This window comes from Pithys albifrons, chromosome 3 (genome assembly GCF_047495875.1).
Source record: "Pithys albifrons albifrons isolate INPA30051 chromosome 3, PitAlb_v1, whole genome shotgun sequence".
Taxonomy (NCBI): Eukaryota; Metazoa; Chordata; class Aves; order Passeriformes; family Thamnophilidae; genus Pithys; species Pithys albifrons.
Window position 1 is genome coordinate 65,077,568 of NC_092460.1, and position 25,882 is coordinate 65,103,449.

General features: G+C 37.0%; 1 protein-coding gene across 2 annotated transcripts in view; it reads right to left on the reverse strand.

Moving 5' to 3' along the window:
• Positions 1 to 25,882, reverse strand: part of LGR5 (leucine rich repeat containing G protein-coupled receptor 5) — a 96,976-nt gene that overhangs the window by 37,760 nt on the left and 33,334 nt on the right. For both annotated transcript variants that reach the window (XM_071552223.1, XM_071552222.1), the window contains exons 2-4: positions 21,811 to 21,882; positions 8,843 to 8,914; positions 7,227 to 7,298 (exon numbers count right to left, since the gene is read on the reverse strand). In XM_071552223.1, coding sequence (XP_071408324.1) covers positions 7,227 to 7,298; positions 8,843 to 8,914; positions 21,811 to 21,882 — 216 coding nt within the window. The remainder of the gene's footprint in view (positions 1 to 7,226; positions 7,299 to 8,842; positions 8,915 to 21,810; positions 21,883 to 25,882) is intronic.

Genomic DNA, 25,882 nt, shown 5'->3' on the forward strand with positions numbered 1-25,882 from the left:
TGTTTCTGTTTTCTTGGACAAGGAACACAGGGGGAAGAGACAGAGTTCATCTGAAAGCTCACCACTCATCTGTCTCGCTGGACAGGGACTGGAAACTCACTCCATAGCCAGTCGGACTGTGACATTTGACACTGCCTAAGTATAACTTTCCTCCTGGAAGAAAACCTGATGGGTTTTGTTGTTGTTTTTTTTTTCTTTTCTTTTTCTTTCTCTTGTGGTGTTGGGGAAGCGGTTTGCACTAGCCTGTACATATATAGCAGTTAAGAACAGTTATCCTTCTTGTATTAAATTTCTTTTGTTTTTTTCCTTAAATTTGATAAAGAGTGGTGTGATTATTGTGGAGAAGGCCCCCTCCCCCGCTTGTGGGTAAACATTTTGGTTTTTTCCCCTCAAACTAAGACACTGGCATACTGCATACAGCGAAACAGCCAACTACAATGCTATGTTTGACAAAGGCTGGGTCTGATACTGGGCATCTTCAATCCCCACACGTAGGAAAAAGTGGGTTCTAGCAGGAGTTGTTGGGTTATCCTATGAATCTGGCCACAGACGCAGATCAGAACGCCACAGCCAGACAGGCATGTTCAGTGTGGCTGGGAACATACACAAGTCCTCAGCCAACCAGCTTGGAGACATCCCAAGCAAGGTGGCTGTATACAGAACATTTCCTGGGGACAATCCCAGGGGCATGTGAACTGCCAGATGGACCCAGGAACAGTTCAGGCAAATGCTAGCAGGCACAGGTCAGAAGTGTGCCAAGGACCCTGTTTACAGTGCAGCAGGACAGACAGTCACGGCCCGAGCCTGGGAGCTCTCTGGAACACTGTTTGCTTTTCTAGGCTGGCTGTGACTACCAAAGTGTGTCACTGTAGGTCACCCAGGAGGACCTCCTTGGAAATCTAGTGTAAGCCCCCGTATTGCTAACCACTCCAACAGCAGCTTCTTGTCCTCATTCTGCATGTGGTCTACGTCCTGGTGGCTTCAGCCATGCAGGATCATCTCTGGCTAGCAGTTCTGAGGTGGAGAAACTTGTCTGTCTCTAAGACAAGCAATATAAATCCCCTTTGGTGACGTTAGTCATCAGACAGAAAAGAGTACATTCTATTGGACTAAATAAAACATCACCTGGTGTTCTGGAATTGCCGATCTAATACAGTCTATTTGCACCACACTTTGAAATCAACTGTCTGGTTGAGCTAGGGACTGAACATAAAAACCATCAACAGTAGCAAAAGCATTTTAGGGAACTTTGCACCTCTGCCTTCCTCCCCTTGGCTATGAAACCAGGAAAGCGCCTGTGATTGAGACAGGTGGTCTGATATTGTACTAGTGCTTGATCTTTCAGTCTCTCTTTGGTTGCCCCATGCCCTGGGGCTCCACCAGGTCGGATGGTGAACACAGCAACAAAATGAGGAGACTGCAACAGAGAATTTTGAGACAGCTTCGCATGTGTGTGCAGACACCTTCATAAGCACAACCAACCCTGATTTAAAATGTGGGAAATTCCTCCTCTGGAACTTTGTGAGTACCTATTCAGGTACCAGGTTCCCTAAGAAGGATAATGCCTATTGTAGCCTTCATTATCGTGGGGTGTGACATGGAAAACCACAACTAAGGTTCCTGACTTTTCATGGAAACAGTTCTCTTGGGAGAACATAATTTCATCAAAGTTGTTTAGTCTTTCAACTAAAAATCAGGATTATTAAGCATCAAACTGGAAAAAAATTGTTTAAAGTTAACACTTCTGCAGGAAAAAAAAAAGCAGCTTTCTAATTTCAAGCCTGAACAGGAAACATTTCAGAACTCTGTGCCCTCAAAGTCTCCAACTCTGTTCAGGTTAAATATTTGTGGGAGCAGGGAGACAATGAAAAATCAATTTGCTGACCTGTTCCTGCCAGGTAACTATTGAGAACATCCTAGATAATATTTTGTGTAAACTTGGTGTCACCATCAGGTGCTCTAAAACTACAGAAACATCTTAAAAATAAAATTTAAGCAATCTACAAGTTCTGTTGGGAAATTCTAAACAATTTCATTGATACTATTTTTTTGTTACTTGTAAAGTCCAATTAATTTACTTCACTAGATTTCAACTTTGGTGGTTGTCAAGGGAGAAGAGATGGATTTTTTTCCCCAGTAACAATGGTTTAAATTGCTTTGGGAAATGGGCTATGCTGTATTCTCCCCTATTTTCTACAATTAAAGTCCTCTTAAATTTCACAGGAATGAAAACAGGTAATACAGTAAATAATGCTTGCTTTTAAATGTCCTTCATGACTGGTTTGTCATGGGCAGTGAGATAGCACATGATCTCTTCTTAATTTTGACTATTTCTGTGTCTGATAATGCAGCAGTAAAAGCTGCTTATTAACAACAGTATCTAAAGAAGAAAATAAACAGGGAATGAAGTTTCATCTGTAGTATTCACTGCAAAGGTTGTTACCACAGTCCAAATAAAAGAAGAGCAGAAGCTTTGCTTTTCCATCTGCAATGCCAATTACCCTTTCCTCCATTATTTAGCAACATTTGCTAGCGGAGATCTGCAACTTTTTGGATGCTAGTAATATAAAATTTATGTTAAAATGTTCAAGAAAAAAGTAAAATCACTTACTGATATGTCATTACCAGTTTAACCAATCCCTTCTTGTTCATAAATACTGAAGTTATATGTCAATTCTGGTACATAAAGGACGTAATTAGAAATTACAAGATGATCATGCTAGAGAAACAAAGATACCCATTTAAACAAATACATGTATTAAATGAAAAAAGTTGGACAGTCAATAAGCTGTTAATTAAGAATGACATTTGAAGAACAAATTAATACACATACATAAAAAGTTTTTGGAATATATATTGATACTCAAAGTCATGAAAAGGTTTCACAATTAAAATGTGGAATGGAGATATTGAAGATGCGTGAAACAGAAAACCCAGAGAGTAGCTGCTTATATTCTGTTCTAAAGAAATACATTTGCTCAAGGTAAGTAATAGGGTTGGCAGCATTCAAGTGACATTTCAAACCCTCCTGCCAAGCACCAAGTTGTATCACTTCAATGATTGTGTGTTCCTCCCTTTCAGTCATGGTACCTGCAAACTCTTTTGCACTTGACAGAAATAAACGCCATTTCAATTGTTAGAACTAGTAATGCAGTTAATTTGTGTTCACACTAGGTTTCGGAGGAAAATTATAGCCTATATAACAAGTTGAAGATATCCTTCTGCTCAAAACCACACCCCAAAATCAGCATGGTCTGATTACTGCATTAAATCCTTCTTCTACAAAGGGAACTGGAGTCCTACGTACACACTGTCCAAGCCTTGGTAGCTGAAGTCATTTACTGTCATTTACCAGCACATCACTGGTTTTAACTATTGAACTACAAAGACTTTTATAAAATTGGAGAAGATTTTAATATTGTTTAATCTTATTTTTTTGCTTCAGTGAAAGAAACAAGATTGTTCATTCGTTTTGAGGAAAAAATATAAAGGTTTTCTCATAGGTTTTTGCTGTCAAAGGTGAAATTTACAAATCTGATGGGGTTTTGGTTAATTTTTGTGCCTATTTCTCACTTTATAGTATTTATTAAGTCATGTCTGCTGTCTGAAGCAGACTGATCTGTTCAAGCCTTAAGAAATCTATTAATACTTACCGCCCAATCTTGTCATGCTATTCTGTATACCAGCAATATTAAAACTTGGATAAAAAAGTGGAAAAAATTGTCACTTGTTCCTGCAGCATATCAGTTCTTATTCTCTGCACCACAGGCCATTTAATATCGGTTAATGAATTTATCAATATTGATACCTATATTATAATTTTTTAGCCTGGTACTAGATAATAAGGAGACCATATCACCCAGAAATACCTTTTTGTGCGAAAATTTGTGATGAATTTGCATTGTGAGTGAATGTGGAAAATTCATGTGTGCAGCATATATACACATACACATCTTGTGTGCACACACACAATTAGATACTTATATAAAAAAGATTTTAACATAATCCTTTACACTGATCAAAGTAGCAAGGCAGTTGCTATGGTTTGCCCCTTGCATGACTGCCTTTCTTGAGTAAAACCACAAAAGGCAGAGATTTGAGTCCAGTCACCAGTTTTGTCTTTCACATCTATACTAACCTAACGCAAAGGGTTAACGAAGCTTTCAGAAATCATGCCACCTGCATACTTAAACATAGTAAATACAAGAAGTTGTTATAGGAACTGCTTTTGTGAAGGCTTTTAACCTCTTAATTACACTCTTGAAAAGACTTCTGCTATTTCAAAGGTTTCAAGAAATAATTCCTATTGTAAATCAGAAACCAATGCAAAACAACCTTGTGAACAGAAAATTCCTAGACTATAAGAAAGAAGAAATTGAATATGTGCGCAACGTTATCTGACAGGCACAACCCTTTATAAGCAAACAAAAGAATAATAGTTTTCTTTTCCTCAAAGAGGCCTTTTTTGCCAGTGATCGTTTTTCAAGGGATAGTAGTTTTTCTGTAAAAATCCATATCATTCCATCTTGGGTCTGCTAAACAGCTGTCTAAAGGCTTCTACCGACCATTCCTATTCTCCCTGTTTTAATTCAGTCACACACTAACAATCTAACATAGGCTGCGCAAACTCTGGTTTACATCTTCAACTTCTTCACCCAATAAAAAAATATTTGTAACAAAGCCTGAGTGAGACTGTCATTTTGTTTAGAAACTGTACTGAAATTTCAACAATCTTTTTCAGAGCAACAAAGGAACTCTTGTTGGCTTGGCTTATCTTGTTTTGGTCCAGAACATGTATAGAGTGATGTGATCTCAGCAAGATTTTTTTTGTTTGTTTAGCAGAAAGAAAACCTAATATATTCACTAGACCAGCATTTTCTCATGACTTTTTCAAAGATCAAAGGAAAGAACTGTAACCTCAAAAGTATATGGCTGAGATATTTCTGTCTGTGTCTGGTCAATAAAGAAAAAAGGCACAGACCAAATAACAATTATAAGATAATTAATTCTTAGGGCTTTTTCACCTTTAGAAACCTTAACAAATGCTTTGTGTAGAGGTAAATGTTGTTCAGGATGGACATAAGAACCTGGGAACTAATACAGTATAATGTGTGTTTGTGTAGTGTTAAGTTATACACAGGTGACATAATTTTGCTGAAAATCCATTAATTTCATTAATTCTGTTCTTCAAATTTTGGCTGAACTGAATTTATGCAAAATATGTTAACCTTCTGATGGAACTTCTTTACACACTAAAAAAACCAGAAGAGTATGTTCAACACAGTACCGTTCCCAGTCAACACATCTTAAGTCTAACCAGATTGGTACAGATGGTCACTCTATCCTTGTCATTGTAAGACTTTTATAGTGAAGTTGCTAATCAGGGAACACTGTAGCAACACTTTATGTAATAGCTATTTGAACTTCCAGATTGAATTCCCCATTTGGATCTTGAAAACTTTTAGGAAAATAATTTGATTTGAGAGTAGTTCATATAAAGTGGTCAACTAAAGTGGAGAGAAGAGTCAGTTGCCATTTTCCTCTGACCAAAGAACTGCTTCTTTGTTCTCAGTCATCCAGATATTTTATGCTGCAGATTCAAAATCAATATTGTTTAGCAAATTTAATATTTTTTTATATCAGGTGACAATGCAATTCTGTGGATAATTCAGAAAATTAGCTCTATTTACTGCATCCTGTGTTGAGAAAGCAGGCGTGTCTTTGTGGTTTCAAAATGTGAATGCCAAGTGCAAGAAAAGGAACTCATGTTACTCAACTGATTGAACAAGAACATGGCAGATGAAGTTCCATATGGACAGGTGTCAAGAGAGACTCTTAGGGAAAAGCCAATTTAAACTTTACAGGACAAACTTTTGAGTAGCTACTTACATGCTATGAAGAGGTCCTGCAGTTGCAATAAGTATGAAAATAACAACTCAGCATTCAGTAAGGGTTAAAAAATTAAACAAAACAAAGTTTGAGAGTTAGTAGGAAAGCAAAGAAAAAGTATCTGTAATTGCCCTCTATAAATCCATGGTATGCAAGCACTTTAAACCTGCTGTGCAGGGCTTATCCCTCCTTGACTTGTCTCAGATCAAACACATGAGAACTGAAGGAAAGTTCAGTAAAGTGACAAGGATGACCAGAGGAATGGAATAGCTTCCACATGAGAAACAATCCTAACAGTCTGCATCTCAAAAACTGACTAATGGAGATGCAACTGAAGTGTGTAAGTCTGGTGTCCATAAATATGGAATTGCTGTTTCCACTTTATCCCAATTCTGCACTTGGGGAACATCAAATGTGGTGAAGTTCCAAGTAAATAACTGGAGGCACTTCACGATGCTACACAGGTTAGTTGATCAGCAGACACGCTGCCACAAAAAAATCATGAGTGTTTCACTGGCTCAAAAAGCAATTATACAAACTCAAAGAATAAAACTCTTTAGCAGCTATCAAAGCCACAATAGGCTGAGTGGCTGAGTGCAAATCTCCGGAAGCTGGGACAGTTTACCAAAGAAGTATTATTATATTCATTGCTGTACTTTCTAGTTTTCCTTTCTTGAAGGCTGGAAGCTGGGCTAGGTCAGCTCTAAGTACAATCTGGTACAACAATCCTTATGTTACATGGCAGAAGCACAGAAAAATAACTTCATTAATACCACAAAGCAGCGAATATTCACTCCTGGTCTATCAGTTCTGGCAGGAGTTCTGTTAAAACTGAAGCTTGTGGACTGAGTCAGCACACACAGTCAAGAACTATAAATACAGAGATCTGCCTGAAGCACAGAATATAATTAAGCATCTTCTAGTACACTTTGTTTCATGACCTCATATTGTTTTTCATACTGCTTGAAAAGAAAGAAAAATACACCAAATGAAAAAGACCAAGGGAGTCATTTGGGATTCTTTCTCTTCCCTGGTAAGAATCTTAACAAGCAACCATGTTCTTGACAGAAAGCATTGCAGGCCAAGGAGTGTCTTCTCAGATGGTAAACCAGTTTATAATGCTACAAAGAAGATGCCAGTGTCATGAAATTACTGGAATGAAATCAGGCACTTTTGATGTTTAATTGAGAGCACCATTCTCTTGAAAAGCAGCTCACAGAGAGTGAAAAGAAAAAGTGGATTGAGCACATTACTAAGTGATATTAACAGATAATTAATAGGTAACCATATATTACTGTTCAGGCAAGGTTGCAAGTTGATTTATCAGGTATACTCACAGGGACTGCAGGCTGCGCAAGTTCTGCAGTGCTTCAGTAGGAACCTGTCGTAGCTGGTTATTTTGCAGCATCCTACATTTTGAGTAGCACAAAAACCAGAATCAACAGAGTAAAGATAATTTCTTTCTATTGCAAATTTTCTTCCAAGCTTACCTTCTTTGTAGTGGTTCTACTTTAAGATTACAAACAAAGGAAAGCTACACAAATACTCCATTCCCCTTCCCCTGTCAAAAGCCTGCTCTCTTCAAAGCAAACAAATACCTGTAGCATATTAGCTTTGTTAACAGCTAGACATCAGCTTTGAGTCAGATTTTCAAAGCAGCTAAGGAAGTTAAAAGAATAAATCCGATTTTCTTTCAATAGGGCTTAAGCTCCTAATTGCCTCCAGTGATTCTGAAATTTTTATTCTCATGTACTGTTTTTGTTTTCCTTCTGAAGTGATTCTATTCTGATAAAGCTATGAAGGACTGACTCTTGAAATCCTTACTCAGGAAAATGCTACTATGGCAAATAGAAGTTTATGAGGAGTTTATGATTTAGTGTGAAGAAAATCTGATCTCTATAAAAACTACTACATTTTTTTCAGTGAAATAAATTTTCACAAGGACCTGACAAATCTGTTTTCTGAAATACCACATCATTTAGCTTGCAAAGACTGAAAAATCACTTTCCATTCCTAAAGAATCTTTTCCTTCGAATACGGTTTCATTGACACTACTTAACATCCTTGTTTGGACAAACTCCTACATATATAAAAGAGTTCTATGTGGATAAATCTGAAGCAGTATATGCTGCCTTAAAAACATGGTATTGTTGATGGAACATTGTAAACGAAATAACTTTTGGAGGGCCTAAATGTCCTTGGGCCAGAAAAAGCTAGAGCTCAGCAACTTAAAAGTAGATAAAGTAGGAATGTCTTCATGCTTCTTTTCCAGTTGTGTATTTTTCTGTAGAGTTTTGTATACTCTTACAGTAGTGCCAGGCTTGATGCTGCCTAGGAGGTCGGTGTTCTTGCTAATAACACAGTTTCTGTGAATTTTATGTAGGCAACACTGTGAGATGTCACCTACCAATAATTTTAGTAACTATATGTACTGACTTATTACTCCAAATAATACAGGTTTTTGTAATATTTTTTTGTAATTTATCTAATAATCACTACATTGTGAAGAACAAGATATGAAATACAGACTTAATTTTAAATTACATTGTGTTCTACAATAATGTTTTTTTATCTCTCCCAGCTCTCAACAAAAGGCAATTTAACCCCAGTTTTGTTTGATCATGGAAAGTTCATTTGAAATGAGAACTTTTGAGACGATTAAAGAAACTATGAACTGAACCAATTTTTACCTTTGATATTGTACAGAGACATCTACTTGATGAGCAAGTTGTTTTTAGAATGCCATTAATATTTTCCAACCTTTGTTTAGGATATTTTCTATATGAAAAAACAAAGATTTAATGATGTTCATATGTATCTTCACTTCAATTGAACTGTTCAACATAAGCTGATCAAAATATGTAATTTACTTGATCAAAACCTCACTGGTTAATTAGTTCCCTGGAGCATTTAGGAAATCAAAAATATATCAAACAACACACAGCTTACTTACAGCACTTTAAGACTGAAAAGGCCAGCAAATGCTCCCTTAGGAATGTATGTCAAGCCATTTCCTGCAAGACGTCTGCAAAGTTTGAAAAAGGAAAAGAGTGAATACTTTTTTCTCTTCATGTGGAATTAATTTTGTTGTTAAAAAGTGCAACACAGCTATGTTTGAGTGACCAATGCCAGAGACAGTAGTTTAAGAGTCTAGTTTTGTCATTACAACACTTATAAAAGCAAAGAAAAAAAAAAAAGAGAAGCCTTGAACTGCACAGCTGGACTGCAGAGAAAAAAATACAATTTCATGGCAAATCGAGCTTATGGTTTAGAATGCACATTCAACTCTTCATGTTCTTTTGAGGGGTTAGAGCAATCCCAGCAACTAAAATACAGACATACTGACAATTACCACCATAGGATTTACAGGCATTCACATTTGTAACTGTTCATGTATAATGTCCATCAACATTTAAGTCATTTGCACAAATATAAAAATATATCGATACAGTAATGACCACAGTTCATTTTAAAATAACTACACATAAAACTCTTGTACTGGCGGAGTAATGGTTCTCCCTGTGACTAGATGTGTAATAGGTTGGCAAAAAGTGTATTTGCTAAAATTTGTAGGGCTTTTTTCCCCTACTATTATTGCACCTTCCTCTCAGAATGCCTGAAAGTATTTTACAGACATAGTTAAGTACAACAAATACTTCTGTAAAGCATGTTACTCTAACAAAAAAAGGCTGTATTCTGTAAGGTTTGTGTCTAGGAAAGCGATAATCTATTTCATATGAAATACTGGCATTTCCATGTTTCCCATCAGTGCAACTGCAGAGGGTTGTGAAAGTGCTCAAAGTCAGGTTGGGTGGGGCTCGGAGCAACCTTGGCTAGTGGAAGGTGTCCCTGCCCATGGCAGGGGGTTTGCAACGAAATGATCTTTAAAGTCTCTTCCAACTCAAACCACTCCAGGATCTTGCATTTAACCTTCTGACACTGCAACTCAGCATGAATTGGCTGTGATACCTGTATCCTAACTGGAAAACTGAGTGGTAAGGTTCAGATTCCATGTCAAGCTACACTGAGTAAGTAGAGCCATAGTGTCTGCTTTTAGCTGGGAACAAATGTAGGTTGGTATGATGTAACCCTCTTTGCAGACCAAGTTAAGCCACGTGGAATTTTATTTCCCATCACCCAAGACACTACACTCCAGAATTTCACAGCCCATAGTCCAGCTGATGTGGTAATAGAGCTGACATTTGATTTGGCCTATGGCCCTTAGGAAGAACCCAGGACTAGTTCCAGGAAATGCCTTAGGTACCAAGCTACCAGAGGAACCTACAGCACTGGAGTAAGCACCAGATTTACCAATCCTGTTCATGGAAAAGGCCAGGTACCTATGACAGCATTCCCAAAGATCCAGCACTTACTGGCCTTTCTTTGAAAGTTGAGTTGCCCCAAGCTAACTACAGGGTCCTGTGCACACCTTGTTTTTAGAGACCTCTTCCATACAGAAAATAAAAAGATAAATTGGATCATAAACTCCCCCCCCCCCGAACAAACAAAACCAAAGTACGCTCCCTACCCACCCCCCGAAATCTAGATCCCAGCTTCAAAGACTTCAGCAATTTTCATTTTGTGGTAAAGGCTTTTCCTCTCTTCACACCCCTGCTGAGAGATGTGACCTTTAATGCAGAGCAAATGGCTCTTCCCCTCTCTGTTACATGAATGTAATTGTGCTCTGCAAAGATGCTCAGCTTCAGACAGTGCTACGAAGGTTGTCTCTCACTCTGGAGTATTCTGGAGTCTGATCTTCAGGTATCTGAGAACGGGGCACATGCACCTGAATTCATGCAGGCAAATCAGCACACAAAACCCGACTCACTTTTGCTCCAAGATACTGCACTCATAGGCTAAGCCTAATTTTTTTGCTGATGTATGAGTGCCTTCTCTGGCTTTACCTTTTATTCTGAAGAAGAATGGCAGTGACTTTTGGGTTGTTGCTGGATCAAGCAGGTGTGTGCTACATTAGGCTCACCAAATTGCCTTCCTGAAAGTAAATCCTTTCAGTGGATCACTAACAGTGGAGGCTGAGGACCTGTCTAATTATGATTTCAGTTTATGATATGATTAAAAAAAACAAACCAAAACCTGAAGATTGCTTCAAATCCCAGCATCCTTTTGCTCTGCCATTTTAATTATATGGTTGGACATGAGTCTGGACATGAGCTTGGGATGAAACAGAAAGTGAGGAGTCTGCAAAACCTCCATGGAAAAAAACAGAAGATGCAGGTAGAGATTTTCACTTTAGTTACTGCTTTGCACATCATATGGAAAACTTCAAAAAGAGCAGAGAACTAAACCCACATGTTCAAAGACTCCAGCTTATGCTCTTTCAGACCACTATACCTTCTGTCCTAGTTCAGCAGGAGGGACCAGCTAACACTGTGTGAGGGTGATCAAAGCTGTGTATTCTACCCCCTCTATTCATTCCCCAAGGACAATAGGCCATTAGCAGCAGCTGCCCAGGGAGTCATTATCACCTTCACACCCAGCCTGAGGGGGTGTGGCTGCTAATGGGCCATCAACAGCTCAATTTCCCCTGGCTCCAGTTAATCACTCATTGTGTGAGTCCCCGCCCAGGGGGAGGGACTGGGTGCTCCCTGAGGGTACATAAGTGGTGGGTAAGAAGACCTCAGGAACTTCTCGTCAGATCCAGAGGAGCAGCAGGACCTTGACAGGAGGAGATCACCGCTGTCGCCCAGACCACAGCCCTCGCCTGCACCAACAGGTTTTTCATTTCCTTTTGCTCTGGACTTGGGGGAGCCACAGGGGTCTCAGCATAAGGGCAAACAAACCCCCCTGGGTTTGTGCCCCAGGACACTGGGTTATACTGCTGGGTTTTTGTGAGTCGAAAGCAATTTCCCTTTTGTGTCAGTGTTTTTATTGTAATATTATTATTAAATTTTAGGTCTGACTTATAATCTCTCTCGTGGTGAGTTCATTTCCCCTGCTGGTTCGCCTTTAAACCAGCACATCTTCTTAATTCATAACTGAGGTAATGCAAACTGCCAAACACACTACATGTTAATACTGCCTGTTTAAACTGAAACACCCTTCATAAAATGGGCTAGCTGAGAAAATGAGACCTGTTTAAGAGCTCTTGGAGAAGAGCTCTGGCAATTACCAAGCATGCACTATCTGACTGAAAATGCAAGACTGCAGCAATTTGTGACACTACACAGCTTTAAAAGTGTTGTTCAATGCGTAATACTCACTTTTGCCAGTTGCAGAGCATCATTTTGGCTTTCTGTGCTAAGCCTTAATGTCTGGCAATTTAAAAAAAGTACCGTCATAATTTAAAGCCGTTTTTATGGTACCTGTAATGTATATCTAGTATTTTTAGAAAAACACCTAAGGACAGTGCCACACCTACATATGTATATGCTGTATGACTCACTGACAAATACTGTACTGCATTGGGCTGTACTTGAGCTAGTCTCTCATGGCTGAAACTTTTCCATGCAATTTATTTACCTGTTTCCTTTTGTGGCTAAGCTTTCTGTTACACTGTCTTCAGGAGAAGATTTGACAGACTAAACTGCTGTCATTTTGATTGTAAAGTCCATTTTCATCATCTGGCTGACCACAATACGCCATCCTAACAGCCCTCTGCATGGCTCCAGTTCCAACACCTTTTACAGGAATATCCAAAGTAGACAGATAGTTGTAAGCAAGGGATGCTGATCCATGTTCCTGAGCTGTTCTGAATGATAGTCATCTGGACTGTTAAACTGAGATGTAATTTCTAATTCTTGTTTTGTTTCAGATTCCAACTCTTGTTTTTTGTTTTGCTTCTTTTTGTTTTAGATCATAACTTCTCAATTAGTAAATATGTCTAGTAGAAACACTTTAGACAGATGAACTTGTCAATCTTTTTGGTAGACACAGCTTTTGTATTTACTCCTTAGGAGGGTTTTTTTAACCTCAGGTTATTCTTGAAGTTCTGCTTTGAATACTTTTTAATTTGGAAAGAGCTCTCACTAATTTTGCAGACTGCGATTAATACTATCTTATATGATATTCCTCCGCTGATACAGCAGCAGATCATGCTCATCGTGTACACCCCTACATATTTCAGTCAAGGGCTAATATCACAAATGCCAAAATACATGTATGTCCTTGTAGTTCTGTTACCAAGCAAACTGACAGTGTTGGAGATGGCAGACATCTGGCAACAATTACTTTCATGTAATGATGTTGTCTGACCTTCATTTACCATACAAAATTCTTTCTCATGATGGTTGATCCATGATTTACTCTCAAACAAGTTCAGGAAAAGCACCTATCAAATCTCAGGATGCTCCATGAAACCACTTCTGAACACTGGCACAATGGTAGCATCTTTCCAGCCCACTGGAATTCCCCAGCATTGTTGTATTCAGTAAAAATCAGGAAAAAATATTCATTTGGACCATCATCTAATTGATTCAGTATTCTTGGATGAAAGTTAGCACATCAGTTCTTTAAGGCATGCTGCAAAGCTCATTGTTTGGCTTATTTGTTCCTGATAATTTTTAATGTCTTCCTTGCAGCGTTTTCGTACTGTGACTCTGTTAACCTACTCATATATACAAATCCAGTCAGATTCATATTTGCCCACTCATTTGGAAAACAGGTGTTCTATTCATCATGTGCTTACATTACATACTACAGCTAACAAACTTTCCAGACAGAAAATTGAAAAGAACCTAAAGACTGTTGAAAAAAACATCTTTGCTTTTCTGAATAGAAATTGGAAGTACAGAAGGCTTGAGACAGTGAGAAACCCCAACAGAGGGGACAGTTATGCTGCTATGTGGTACCTTCCATTAAAATTAATGTAATTGTAACTCTGTCTTTTATATCCTGTGTACAGATAAGAAACTCTCTTTTGTAATTTAAAACCTCTTTCTTAAAATCCTGATCCAACTCTCCAACTGCCATAATTGTTCTTAGTAACTGATAAAGATCACGTGGTGAAATACCAATCTCATTGATGTCTGTAGAAAAATTTGTGCTGACACAAGTAGAAATAGGACTCTCATTTGTGTCCTACCACAGTATCATACTTGCCAGTAATTTACTTTACTCTGAGGACCTGCACCAATAGCACTACTATCAATCCTAAAACTATTATCCCAATTTCTAATTAAGGAAATGGCTGTTTGAGGAGAAACAACATGGAAGTATAACAAGAAAACATAAATTTTGAAATGTTTTTCTAAAACAACTTATTCTGGCATAAAAAATTGCTTTTGTTCAAGGAAAAATTACCAATCTTGACTCTTGTTTCAGTTGTATTTCCTGTCCAATTGTGTCAAAGACACACACAGAACTACACATATATTTAGTCCACCTATATAAATATATAGCCAATATATAATTTATATGATTTCAATTACCATAATTTTCTTCAGCTTACATATACATCAATAAATAGGTAGCATGAAATGATCCTTCTTACATCAAAAAAGCTTTAACGATATAGATATTCATCCAGCACTTATCCAAAGTCAACTAAAATTTTGAGGTAAGACTTTAATTTTATATTTCTTAGTGACTATTCTCAGGTCAATGCAACAGGAATGTATGAATTAATGGGTGATTAGTTACAGTGTTAACAATTAAGGGATGATATCAACATATATTGAGAAATGAGACTTGGAATTTAAATGTTAGTTTCTATTTTAATTATCTTTTTATATTTCAATCTGTCATGTTAATAAAAAAGAAATGCAGGTCAAATAATATATTAAAAATCTGATGCTAAGAGAGATAAAAGAAGGTGTAAAGATATTCCCCTTACTTTAAAAAGGGGAGGGGAGTGTGCAAGTCATAATTGTGCTGTATATTGTATTTATTGCTACTTACAATTTAGTTGCAAATTCAAATATACCACAGTCTGCTCTTGCTTTAGGGCCTAATTACCTTTTAAAATCCATGTGCCAAATTCTCATAGGCTGTAAACTGGAATAACTCCAACTGACCTAAAGCAGTTGGAATTAAGTCAGTGTGTATTTGATCTTGAGCTGGCTTTGATAAACAGATCACAGATTTTTGTCAGTCAAGGATATGGTCTAAAATGTACTATTTCTTTCTCCACTTCTAAAAGGCAGAGACTCTTTTTGCACCTTGCACGAGTGTGATCCAGTAATTGCTAATGCCAACTGGACCCTCCATTTGTGGAGCTGTCCCCAGCCAGCATTGAGAACAAGCTGGTTTGCTCTTCCACAGGGCCCTTCTCCTCAACACCTATCCCAGAAACTGCCTTCCAGTTGCAGCAAGGCCAACTGTTTGGAGGGACTCCAACATCAGCCAGGAAATCCCACACTGACTTCCAGCAGTGGAACCCATGAATACAACTAATAAGAGGCATTCCTTTCTGTTTGAAGAATGCTGTCACTGAATCACTACTTCCAGAACAACCTTAAAACTGCTAAAATTTCTTTCTTGCTGTTTAAATGTTACTGAAGGATGGAGCAATAAATGGTGGATGATACACATCACATTTTCTAGGTTAGGTCTTCCAAGTGTCATTTACACTTCTGATGCTGGTTTTAGTTTTATTCCAGTAGCGTCACTATCACCAGAAAGAGTAGGAATTAATAACAGTAATCACTAATAGCAGGAACTGGCTGAAATGCACTGCAGTACAACACACTGGGATCACAGTGTCAATAATGAAAAATGTGTTAGCTCTTTAGTCATTTCAGTGTGGTAGGCAAGGAATATAAATTACACAGATCCAAGTTTTGAGGTTGCTACTGTTTTCTGAGGGTACAGTAAGACAACACCAATGAATTACTGCAGAAATTACAGCAACTCCTGTTTGGAAGTTAAAAAAAAAAAGCAATTTAGAGAGAAGTTGGTTTTACTGTACTTGTGAACCTATTAGATATAAATGTGATATGGGCTGAATTCCTAAGCCATAATCCTAAAAAAGTGAAAAATTGACCTATGTAGGTACCAAAAGTGCTCACTGCACTGAAATTTAAGCAGTCTACAAACGGGTTGAACTTCCCCTGAAAGAAAAAGGGGAATTATTTCCGCATACTTGCTACTGCAACACGCATAGAACGTGTAAGACTTAAATTAAAATCCTGCCTCGGGATCTACAGATGTATAGCATGCTTCACCTTAGTTTAATTAAGTATAATGTCACTATCTGTATTGATCGTAAAACACAAAAAGCGCTTCCAATGACTCTTTTTGATGTTCTAAACTAGTTCCTAATGAATATTGCTAGATAATAAACTACAAGTTCCAGAGTGCACTTTTAAGCTACAAGCCAAAAATAAACTTCAATGGACATTCAGTAAGACTAACACAGCAGCACTGACAAGATTTCTTGCATATCAACGTAGAACATTTACTGTTTCTGTTTTCATGCATATCTGACTCTTTTCCCTTCTATTTTCTTCCTTCTCCATCATCTCCCTTCCTGCCCCTTTACACCACAGATGCACAGCAGTTCCAGTGTCAAGGTTGCTCCACGCAATTTGCATTAACATTTCCAGAACAGTAATTGTCAGTCAGCACAAGCTATTCAACAAGCAACACGAACAGCTCTGATTTAGCATTTGCTCTGTGGGTTTTTTGGTTTTGGTTGGGGTTCTTTTGTTCCCCATCTTGTCATACTTGATAAGAGAGCAAAAAGAGCAGTTTGGAGGATGTCAGGCTGATACATCCACATGGGCAGTTCTTTGTTGTTGCTTGCTTTGGTGACATTAAAGGGACAGCAACAAAGGCAGTGACAGCTCCAGAACATCGGGGCCTTTGTCTTGTGGGTGTTAAGGTTACAAGCTGTTAGCTCATACAGTAGGAATCTTCTGTGCTTGGGTTTGTCCTTTCCTAGTAAACCAAAACTGTGCATGCAAACACTAGAGGAGAAAACAACTGTCATTGTTTCCCACTGATTAAATAGGTAAACAGCGTAATGTTTTTACCAACATAGGGTTAATTTCATAACTGGTGCACTTCCCTTTGTCAGGACTTTGAGTGCAGCCTTATATTGAAGTAAAGCTGGGAACTACATTCCTGAGGCATCAACAAAGTCTGTCTTACAGTGACAGAATTGAGAATGCACTATGGGCCACTTGCTGGGCTGGTGACAGGTACCTCTCACTGACAAACACCCCATACTGAACACAGGGACATGGTCTGATCTACATGTATGTGTGCATGAAGGGAAGAAACCAAATTCACAATTCATACAAAGAAACTGAATTCACAATTTCTGTGTTAGATTGTGCACAGCTCTGAAGTTACCCATGGCATCATATAATTTAGCAGTGAACGTTCTTGAAACTTCAGCTGACGGAGGTGACACAAGCCAATTTCCACCAGCCACAGCTCCGCTAAACCCTGCTGTGCAAGAACTGTAAAACTGGTATTGAAGTGACATTGGAATGTGTGTGGACACTGTGAGATCACTAGATGATGCTCTATTTTTACTTTAGTTCTGCATTTCAGTACAGGCATTTTTACTGCTTTGCCTTGAATGTTTTTAAATTTATGCAGCTTAATCTGTGGGAAAGATTGCAGTATTTAACCATATAGTTCCAAGATTGTTGAAGTAAATGACAAGATTGACTCACTTTCTCAAAAAATTTTTGGACTATGTCTGCAGCACTTTCATGTTTTCTACCAGCTTACATAATAGTAAAAAGTACAGAATCTGTTTTAAGTGCTTGTCACAATGTGCCTGCACCAGCACAAAAGCAAAGACTGCACGGGACTCCAGGAGCAAACACTCTCAGTTTTCAAAGACATACATGACCAGAGGTCTCAGTCCCAATGCACAGAGTTTGTGGGGAAAAGAACACCTAATTCCCATTTACAGCTTTGAAAAGCTCTTTGTATCTTTGTAGGAAGAAAGAGCAAATAGAGAATTGAAAGGAAAAAAATAAATAAGAACAGATGGGAATGGATCATGCCTGGTAATTTAGGACTTAATTTATACAGTGGGCTCTTGACCACATGTGCAGTGTAAAGGTATTTCAACACAAATCATGGTTAAGATTTACAGAATACATCTCTTAGAGATCGTATCTGTAATTCTGCACTTCTATGCTACATTAAAATGTACTTTTAAAGGTGCTTCTGTCTGAGTGATTGCGGTAATAAAACCAAGACCAATGGGAAACACTTTGTAGATATATTTAATCCCTTTAAGATTATTTTAAAATAATCACATGGGTGTCAAAAAATGTTCTTGCACCTGTATGTAGACTGCAATTAAGTTATGGTGACTTCATTGCTTCATTTTGTGAAAAAGAAATTATTTGAGACTGTCCTGCTCTATAGCAAAGTAATTGTAATGTAACAGTCTTTTGTTGCTGTTTTACTACAACACCAATATTAAGTTCCTGAAAAATAGCAATTTACTAAAAATCTCTCAGAGCTTTGCTTATCTGTGGAATGTTCCTGTGCTTAAAATTAAAGCCTTATATATGTGCATGTGTGGGTGTCTGTGCATATATTTATGCATATCTATGTATATGTTGATATATATCTAATTGGACAGATTTTGCAGTTAGGTCTGATTCAAATAGCTTTAAATTATTACTGGCTTTCTTCTTCACTTTTCACTGAGACATTAACGTATAAAATAAAACAGTTTCAGGCACCACTTTGAAGTGGTACTTATCACAAAATGTTAGGTCTACACTCAGATGCAGTAGACTCCAAAATTCTTAAGCATCCCACCCTGGGTAAGACTTCACAGTTTTTAAAAAACCTTTTTTCCATGCATTACTCTATTTCACTGCTCTAATAGTACAGGTATTCTTATACATACTGTACAATGACATACATCATATGTCCAGAAATAATCAACATAAGATTGAGTCTTGGTCAGACTGATAAATATCTGCAGTTATTTTGAATTTATAATGAAAAATTCGACATAATGGTGTTGAACAAGTTAATGCAGAGAACGTGCTGATAATCAAGCAACAGAAGCATATTTCTTTCTTGGGGGGAGCTCTATGATACACACTTCAAGAGAAAATTAGGCCTGAAAGGTCCAACATTTTCACAACTAAAAGATCTTGCTCATAACTAAACTTTTCAGGAGTTAAAAAGTTCAAAGTACAACTATGTTTTTCCAAAATTTTCAGAGAAACATGTACCTCAAAAATACAACGTACTTTCAATATGCTGGACTTTAGGCATCACAGTCTTTGGTTAAGAATAAATACCAGCCATGATTATCAGCTTTGCAAGAATGGTGCAGGCAAAGCTCTCTAACCTTGACTGTAAAAGTGGATCAGATTCAGCCTGGAAGGTCAGAACTGGCTGAACAGACCTGGCTCACATATTACTTTGGAGGCAAAACAATTGGTTTAACTGTCTTAATAGAAATCTCGGTTCTTTTGGGGTAATGAATTATCTGGATGGCCAAACCAGGCACCTAGGATTAATCTAAAACTTACTGGATCAATCATTAACTTTTATCAGATATTTGAACCACATCTCTAATAAAGGCATTAGGAACACCTTTTCGACACTAAAAAACCCCTAAAAATACATTTTAAGCTCCTGCTGGTTTTGTGTTGTAAAGAGCAGACAGACATTTCTAAAATGCATTTTAATTTTATGAAACATTGCTTTGGTAAAGATCTCATAAATCTTATTTTAACAATGTTTGCATTATGGAACAAGTTATATTTTTCAATAGTGTTTTTAAATTAAGCCACATAAACAAAACACAGACTTTTCAGCTAAGCTAGAAAAAAAAGTCATGTGGCAATGCCTGGATGGGAAAAATAATTTTCATATGTACAATCACTGCTCAGAAATTAACATAGGGGAGTATGGGAACTAAAATGACTGTTACCCTCTGCTTCAGAATTGAATATCCAGTTCCTTCTCCATTATCTAGACCTTTTTCTATATAATATTAAGCTGAATTGTATTGCATGCCTCTAACACCAAAGAATCACTCAGCACAATGAGAAGAAATAACCAATTGCCTCACATCTTCAAAGGCTGCAGCTTTCTATGCTTATTATAAAAGTAAATACAAACTGGAAGGGTTTCACAAAACAATATTAAATTAATGAGAAATTGAAATGATTAGCTTGTGTGAAACAAATACAAGAATTGACTGTGTGTATGTAAAACAAAATACACTAAAGAAATAAACACCTTTTTAGTACTACCAGCAACGAAGGACTGGCATTACCTGATTTGGAACAGAGGGTTGTAAGGATAAAGGCTTAATATTAACAGTGAAAAAACTAGGCCCAGCACAAGAAGAAGGTGAGAACACTTTCAAAAGTCTTGATGAAGAAGATGACATAGACTATGGAATAGTTTCTCATGCAGTGATTTAATTCTTGCTATTTGAGTCATCTAACTTTGGACCATAAAACGAAAGAGTGAAGGTAACTGGCTTCATGTATTAGAATTTCCTTCCAGGAAAAGCCCAAACTTTTGTTTTAATTCTTTTCCTTAATGGCTGAAGAGCAATCACTGGGTTGGATGGCTTTAGTAGAGTTATGGCCATTGACAGGAGATTGGACAAGCAAACATGAACATGATGCAAAAGTCCACAAGCAGGGGCTTTGTGGCATGATTCACTTCATACACACTTGATACTGTCAACATTTGGTGTGTGACATCTCTCCTTGTTATGTTCATATGTGTCATGTTATTAGAAAGTTGCACTAACAGCAAGACAGATAATGATAACCAAAGAAGTAAGTAAAGGAAGAGAGACAAAATGAAAAGAAGTAAAGTTTTAAAAAACTCCAAGTAATAAAAATAAGTCATGAAAGGAAAATCTGCTTACAAATAAGGTATTGTCCAATGTTAGCATTACAAAGTGGTTTAAATTTTTTTTGTCTTTTCATAGATGCAGAGATGCCACCTGGAAAGACCAGCTGGCAAAATTCAAAGAAGCATTAGCAAGGACACCGAAAGTTCTCAGAGCAACACCCACCTAAATTGCAGAGGACTGTACAAATCTCATAGCTTAAAACAGTCTGTGTCTTTGCAAGAAGGGCAGCACAATGACTTTTTATGTGGATTTTATGTTAGCATTTAAACATGCTATTAAAAAGAAGACTTTCACTTAAAGTTATAAACCGTATTTCATAAAAGGCTTTTAATTAACATTTAGAGGTATTCATGCAAATACAGGTGCCAGATTTTTTCCAGATCTATGGTGCATCAGTTACAGAGTCTTCATCATTCCTCAGCAACCTATATTTTCTTTTAAGCCCACGTCATTGTAACTGGAGTAACTGCCAAATCCAGGTCTTCTGAATGCACAATACTTTTCACTTTTGGTTAGCCACCATCACTTCAAGCCAGGATTCCTCTTTTGATGTTGTGCTCAGTCAGCCAGTTTTCACTATGTGCTTTTTCCCCTCAGTGAATGTACTAGATAGCATAACTAAGCTTTTTTCTGGATTCTGCATTCTACAGTCAGCCTTCAGGGATGCTAAGTTTAAGAGTAAGGAGAGCGTAATTAAAAATGATTAGGACAAGAAGCCTCGATATTATCAAATGTGGACTCAATTGTCCTTGACACAGGCAGAACAAGGCAGCAGATTTTGGTTTTGATTATAGCTTTACTTGTGATTTTAATAAACATGTGCCAGTATTCAAACTTCTAATATCCTGCTGCTTAACTATTTCCAAAAAGCAATCCAGCTCTTTTAAACAGCCCTTGTTTAAAAATTTTAATTTGTTTGGCTCTGTCTCTTCTTAGAGAAGTTGTAGCCTCACGGTAACTCTTTTATAAGTTCATTTCCAGAATCATAAGCAATTGGACTTTTTTCAACTAAGTGTTTCTACATGTGCCAAAAGTGTCAGGCTGACAGCTTTCCTGCACTGCTTTATCTGGTTCCCACAGTAAGTATTAGAGACAAACACAGGAATGTGTCTAGTGCTGACTATGCCCATCAAGGATACAATGATACTTACAGCTCTTCCAGGAAGCGGAGATTGTGCACAGGGTTTGAGGGCAGCTTAGTAATGTTGTTCATACTGAGATCACTGTAGGGGAAAACAGACAGAGACTTAATATGGCATGCCACAATTGTGGCATCCAGCTGTTCATTCCACACATTTTTAAGTACTACATTAACAAAAGCTAATTCTTCTGCCAGAACTGATGAATCATTATCTAGTTAGCATGTTTAAACATTCTTCTTTCTTATGAACACTGTGTTGTGAAACCAAATACAGTCTGTAGCATGTTCCTCATTTCCAGAGAATTTGAAATATTTTATCACGCTCTATAAATCAGCTGGAATACTAAACAACCCTTTTAGTTGACATAATTTTAATCAACCACTGTACTGTAAAGGAAAACTATGATTTTTGTTATTGTAGCATCATAATACACTTGGTTTACTAAAGAAGACAGGCAAAAGTTACAGAACATACTATCTGCAACATCCTTTTTATTTAATGAATATGGAAACACTTTACTTTTGCTGTACAACCTGCTGCATGGTCATACTGATTTGTCTTACCTCACATTAGGCACATCAGGTGTCCCCACAACCCACTTGATTCAAAGAAATGACATATTTTCAAATAATAAACATTCTGGTTTTGAGTGCTCTTTTGTTACAGGTACTCAAATTGCATTAAATAAGTGAAATGAACCATAAAACAAGGATGTAATGTGATCCTGCTCTGTAGCACACTTCCTGGTGGGGTTCCACAGTAGTTCCTGGTACAGGAAACTACCAACCATATCAGCTTTGTCAGAGCTCATTCAAGCCATACTTTAGACTAAATTTCATATAATATCTTTTTATTCTTAATTTGCTTTTTCATTATTTTCCATTGTCTTCCCCATGCCCCACAGTATCATTATAATCACTTTTCATTAAGCACAAAAACTGTCAACAGATTGCATAATAAAAATTCTGTGTGGAAGACGCAACTTACACAACTGTTTCAGAATTCCTGTAGATTCTTAAAATAAAATTAAGAATGATCTGCATAGTTTATGCAAACATTACATGGTAATTTAAAACTTCCCCCTCTTTAAACACATCTATGCATTTGTAGCAGGGCTTATAGTTTCCAGCTACTTTACGTACTATTTAGATAACTTTATTTCTTCCAGCTGTTGAGAGCTTTCAAGGTAAATAAGTTATCTGTATTTTGGTGGGTAGGCACCCTATTTCTACTCCATCTATTTCGTATTATTCACAGTCTGTTTCACATTACAGAATATATGCTTGCTATATATTTGATCTTTCGCTGAATTTTAAAATGCATAATTTATAAACATACTTCACATAGAGATTTTGAAATAAAGGCAATGTGTTAATACTTTACAACAATTATCAAATCACTGTGGAGTAAGGTCTTTGCATTTACTAAAAAATCAAAGTATAATTTGAGAAACATACACTTATTGAATTCATTCTTTACTGTAATACTTTATCACCTAATTCTTTCATACTGTTTAGCAGGTTATTGCCCTTTTACTTTGATAAAGCCTCAAAGGGTTTATTCTGGCAAAGGAACAAAAACATGGATGTATTTGGCAAAAGAAAAACTCATCCAGGTAGTGAGTTATATACTACTGAATATTAAGATAAACCCAGTATTTTAACAAGATCATTTTGATTGTGGCATTTTCAACACATGTCCTAATGGGGTTTCGGAAACATGCCAAATACCATTTCAGACTTAAAAAGCCAGCCCTGGTGGAAGATGGGAGTGATTTATCTCCAGATACACAGATATTTAGGGCATTCTACAAAACCAGCATTAACCAGTGACAAGCTGACAGGAAAGCCTGGTTTTCTAGCATATTAACTTCTGTTACTAGTAGGCAATGCTTGTCTGCTTGTATCACCCACAGTACTCCACGATGAACCAGTCAGAAGCAATCTACAGACCAGACCCTAATATCTTAAGAGGATTAAAATGAAAGAAGGTGGCTTTCATTACATGCTTTGATGCTCAAGGAAAAAATCAGTATGTGCATTTTTCTTAATAACATCTTTAGACTCCAGAGGGGGATTTGCCAATAGTGAACCTCTATGTCCTAGTCTCCTTTTTGGACTCAGTCATGTGGTAAAGTATGTGCTCCACATCATATGATGGAGTAGAACATCCTTCCCAGTATACACTGCAGCAATTGCTAACTCTTCTTAAACCTACCAGTTAAATGATTTCCTTCTGTTACTTTTTTTCTGGTTACTTCTTTTCCAAGTTATTCTTTTCTTGGAACACAGCATACAAAGATGTTTTTGTGCAACAGAACTACAAAACATTACCTATGCATATTTCATAGAAACATAGAATCGTTTAGGTTGGGAAAAAACCCTTAAGATCATTCCAGTCTAGCCGTTCTCCCACCACTGCCATGTTCATCACTAAACCATGTCCCTAAGTGCCACACTTACACATCTTTTAAATACTTCCAGATGTAACAGAAATTATTTCCTAAATTTGCCCAGTAATGTTTTTTAAACCAGTTTTTAACACACTAGCAACTAATTAGTTGCAGTTGCCAATGTGCTATTCTTTTAGCTACAGGGGTTTAAAAATATAAAGGAGTATATCTACATATACATTATATATACACTTTATATATGTATACAGTATATATACAGAATATACTGTAGGGACAGGTAATGTATTCGATGAGGCTAACTGATACAGTTGCAGTGTAATGCTTAAAATATTAAAAGCAAAGTATTGGATCCTTAACTATCTTCAGTGGAATTGTTCTGCTTTTATATCGGATCTTGGTAGACTCTTACAAACAAAAGCAATGAAAAACATAGAATTATTAAAATGCAGAAAACCTTTAACTAACTCAGTGTAACAGAATTACTCCTATGTCCCACTGTCAAAGCACATACAAACCCCACTGATGTCAGTAGGAGCAACATGTTTAGAGTATACCCCAAGTTTTAAAATGATCCCAATATAACTAGCAATAGTAGCAGATCTACCTTTGCAAAAACTACCTACACCATGAGCTGCTATATTATACTGAAAAGGCAGTATGTTATTTTAAACAGTCAGAATGACACATCATCTGTTTTCCCAACAGTATTCCTGCAGCCTGTTTCCAACTGTTCACTATAAAAGTAACATAACAGCAAATGAAACTTTCAACTTTTCGAAAGATAAGAAGTTTTGCTTCAATGACTGCATTGGCCACATGACTCATTATAGTGATATCTTAATGGTACTCTGTGCCAATCCATCACCATGCTGTGTCTCTGGTGACTTGCGAAGGGAATCCTATCTGTGATGAAATCTTTGAAGAATGGAAAATACTGCAAACTGCACCATGTACCTGTCTGTTTTATTCTTGGTGAGTAGATTGGCAAATTCTGAACATCTGCAAAACAGCATCCAAGAAGGCAAACACAACAGGTCTTTTTTGTCCCCCATTTTGTTGTCCATGCATAGACATACTGAAAAAACATCCAGTTACCATCTTAATAGTGAATTCACAAGGAATTCCATAAAGCCAGTAAAACAAGTTAAGTAAACTAGTTCTTAACGTATAATAGATGAATCTGGAGACTGAGTTACTAATCTGATATTAAATGTTATTACAAAAGATATTTCAAGGACTATTCATCTTGGAAGATCAGTTTTTCACATCATACTTATGTCTTTTAAAGGAGAAAACTGTCTAGGGATACACACAGAACTTCTACTGACTTTCACCAACCTGCCAATCTACTACTAGGCTAAACATCTATTATATTGAATGGTACAAACTTTTCTACCCATTGCAGGTCTAATACAATAATCCAGTATTAAGGATAATTAATGTTGGAGCCCATTTTTTTTCACAGTTGCAACCTGTTCGATTTTTAAAAAATTGTCAAGACTAATTATTAGGATTATTAACTTTGATTCTTCTAAGCCTGCCTTATCCCAACAGGATGTATTAATGATTATTTTTATGGAAGTCTTTGAAAGATAAAGCACTCTGACAAAATACTGACAACAGACTGAATGTACTCCCTTAGCTAATACAAGCTAAGAAAAGTTTCTA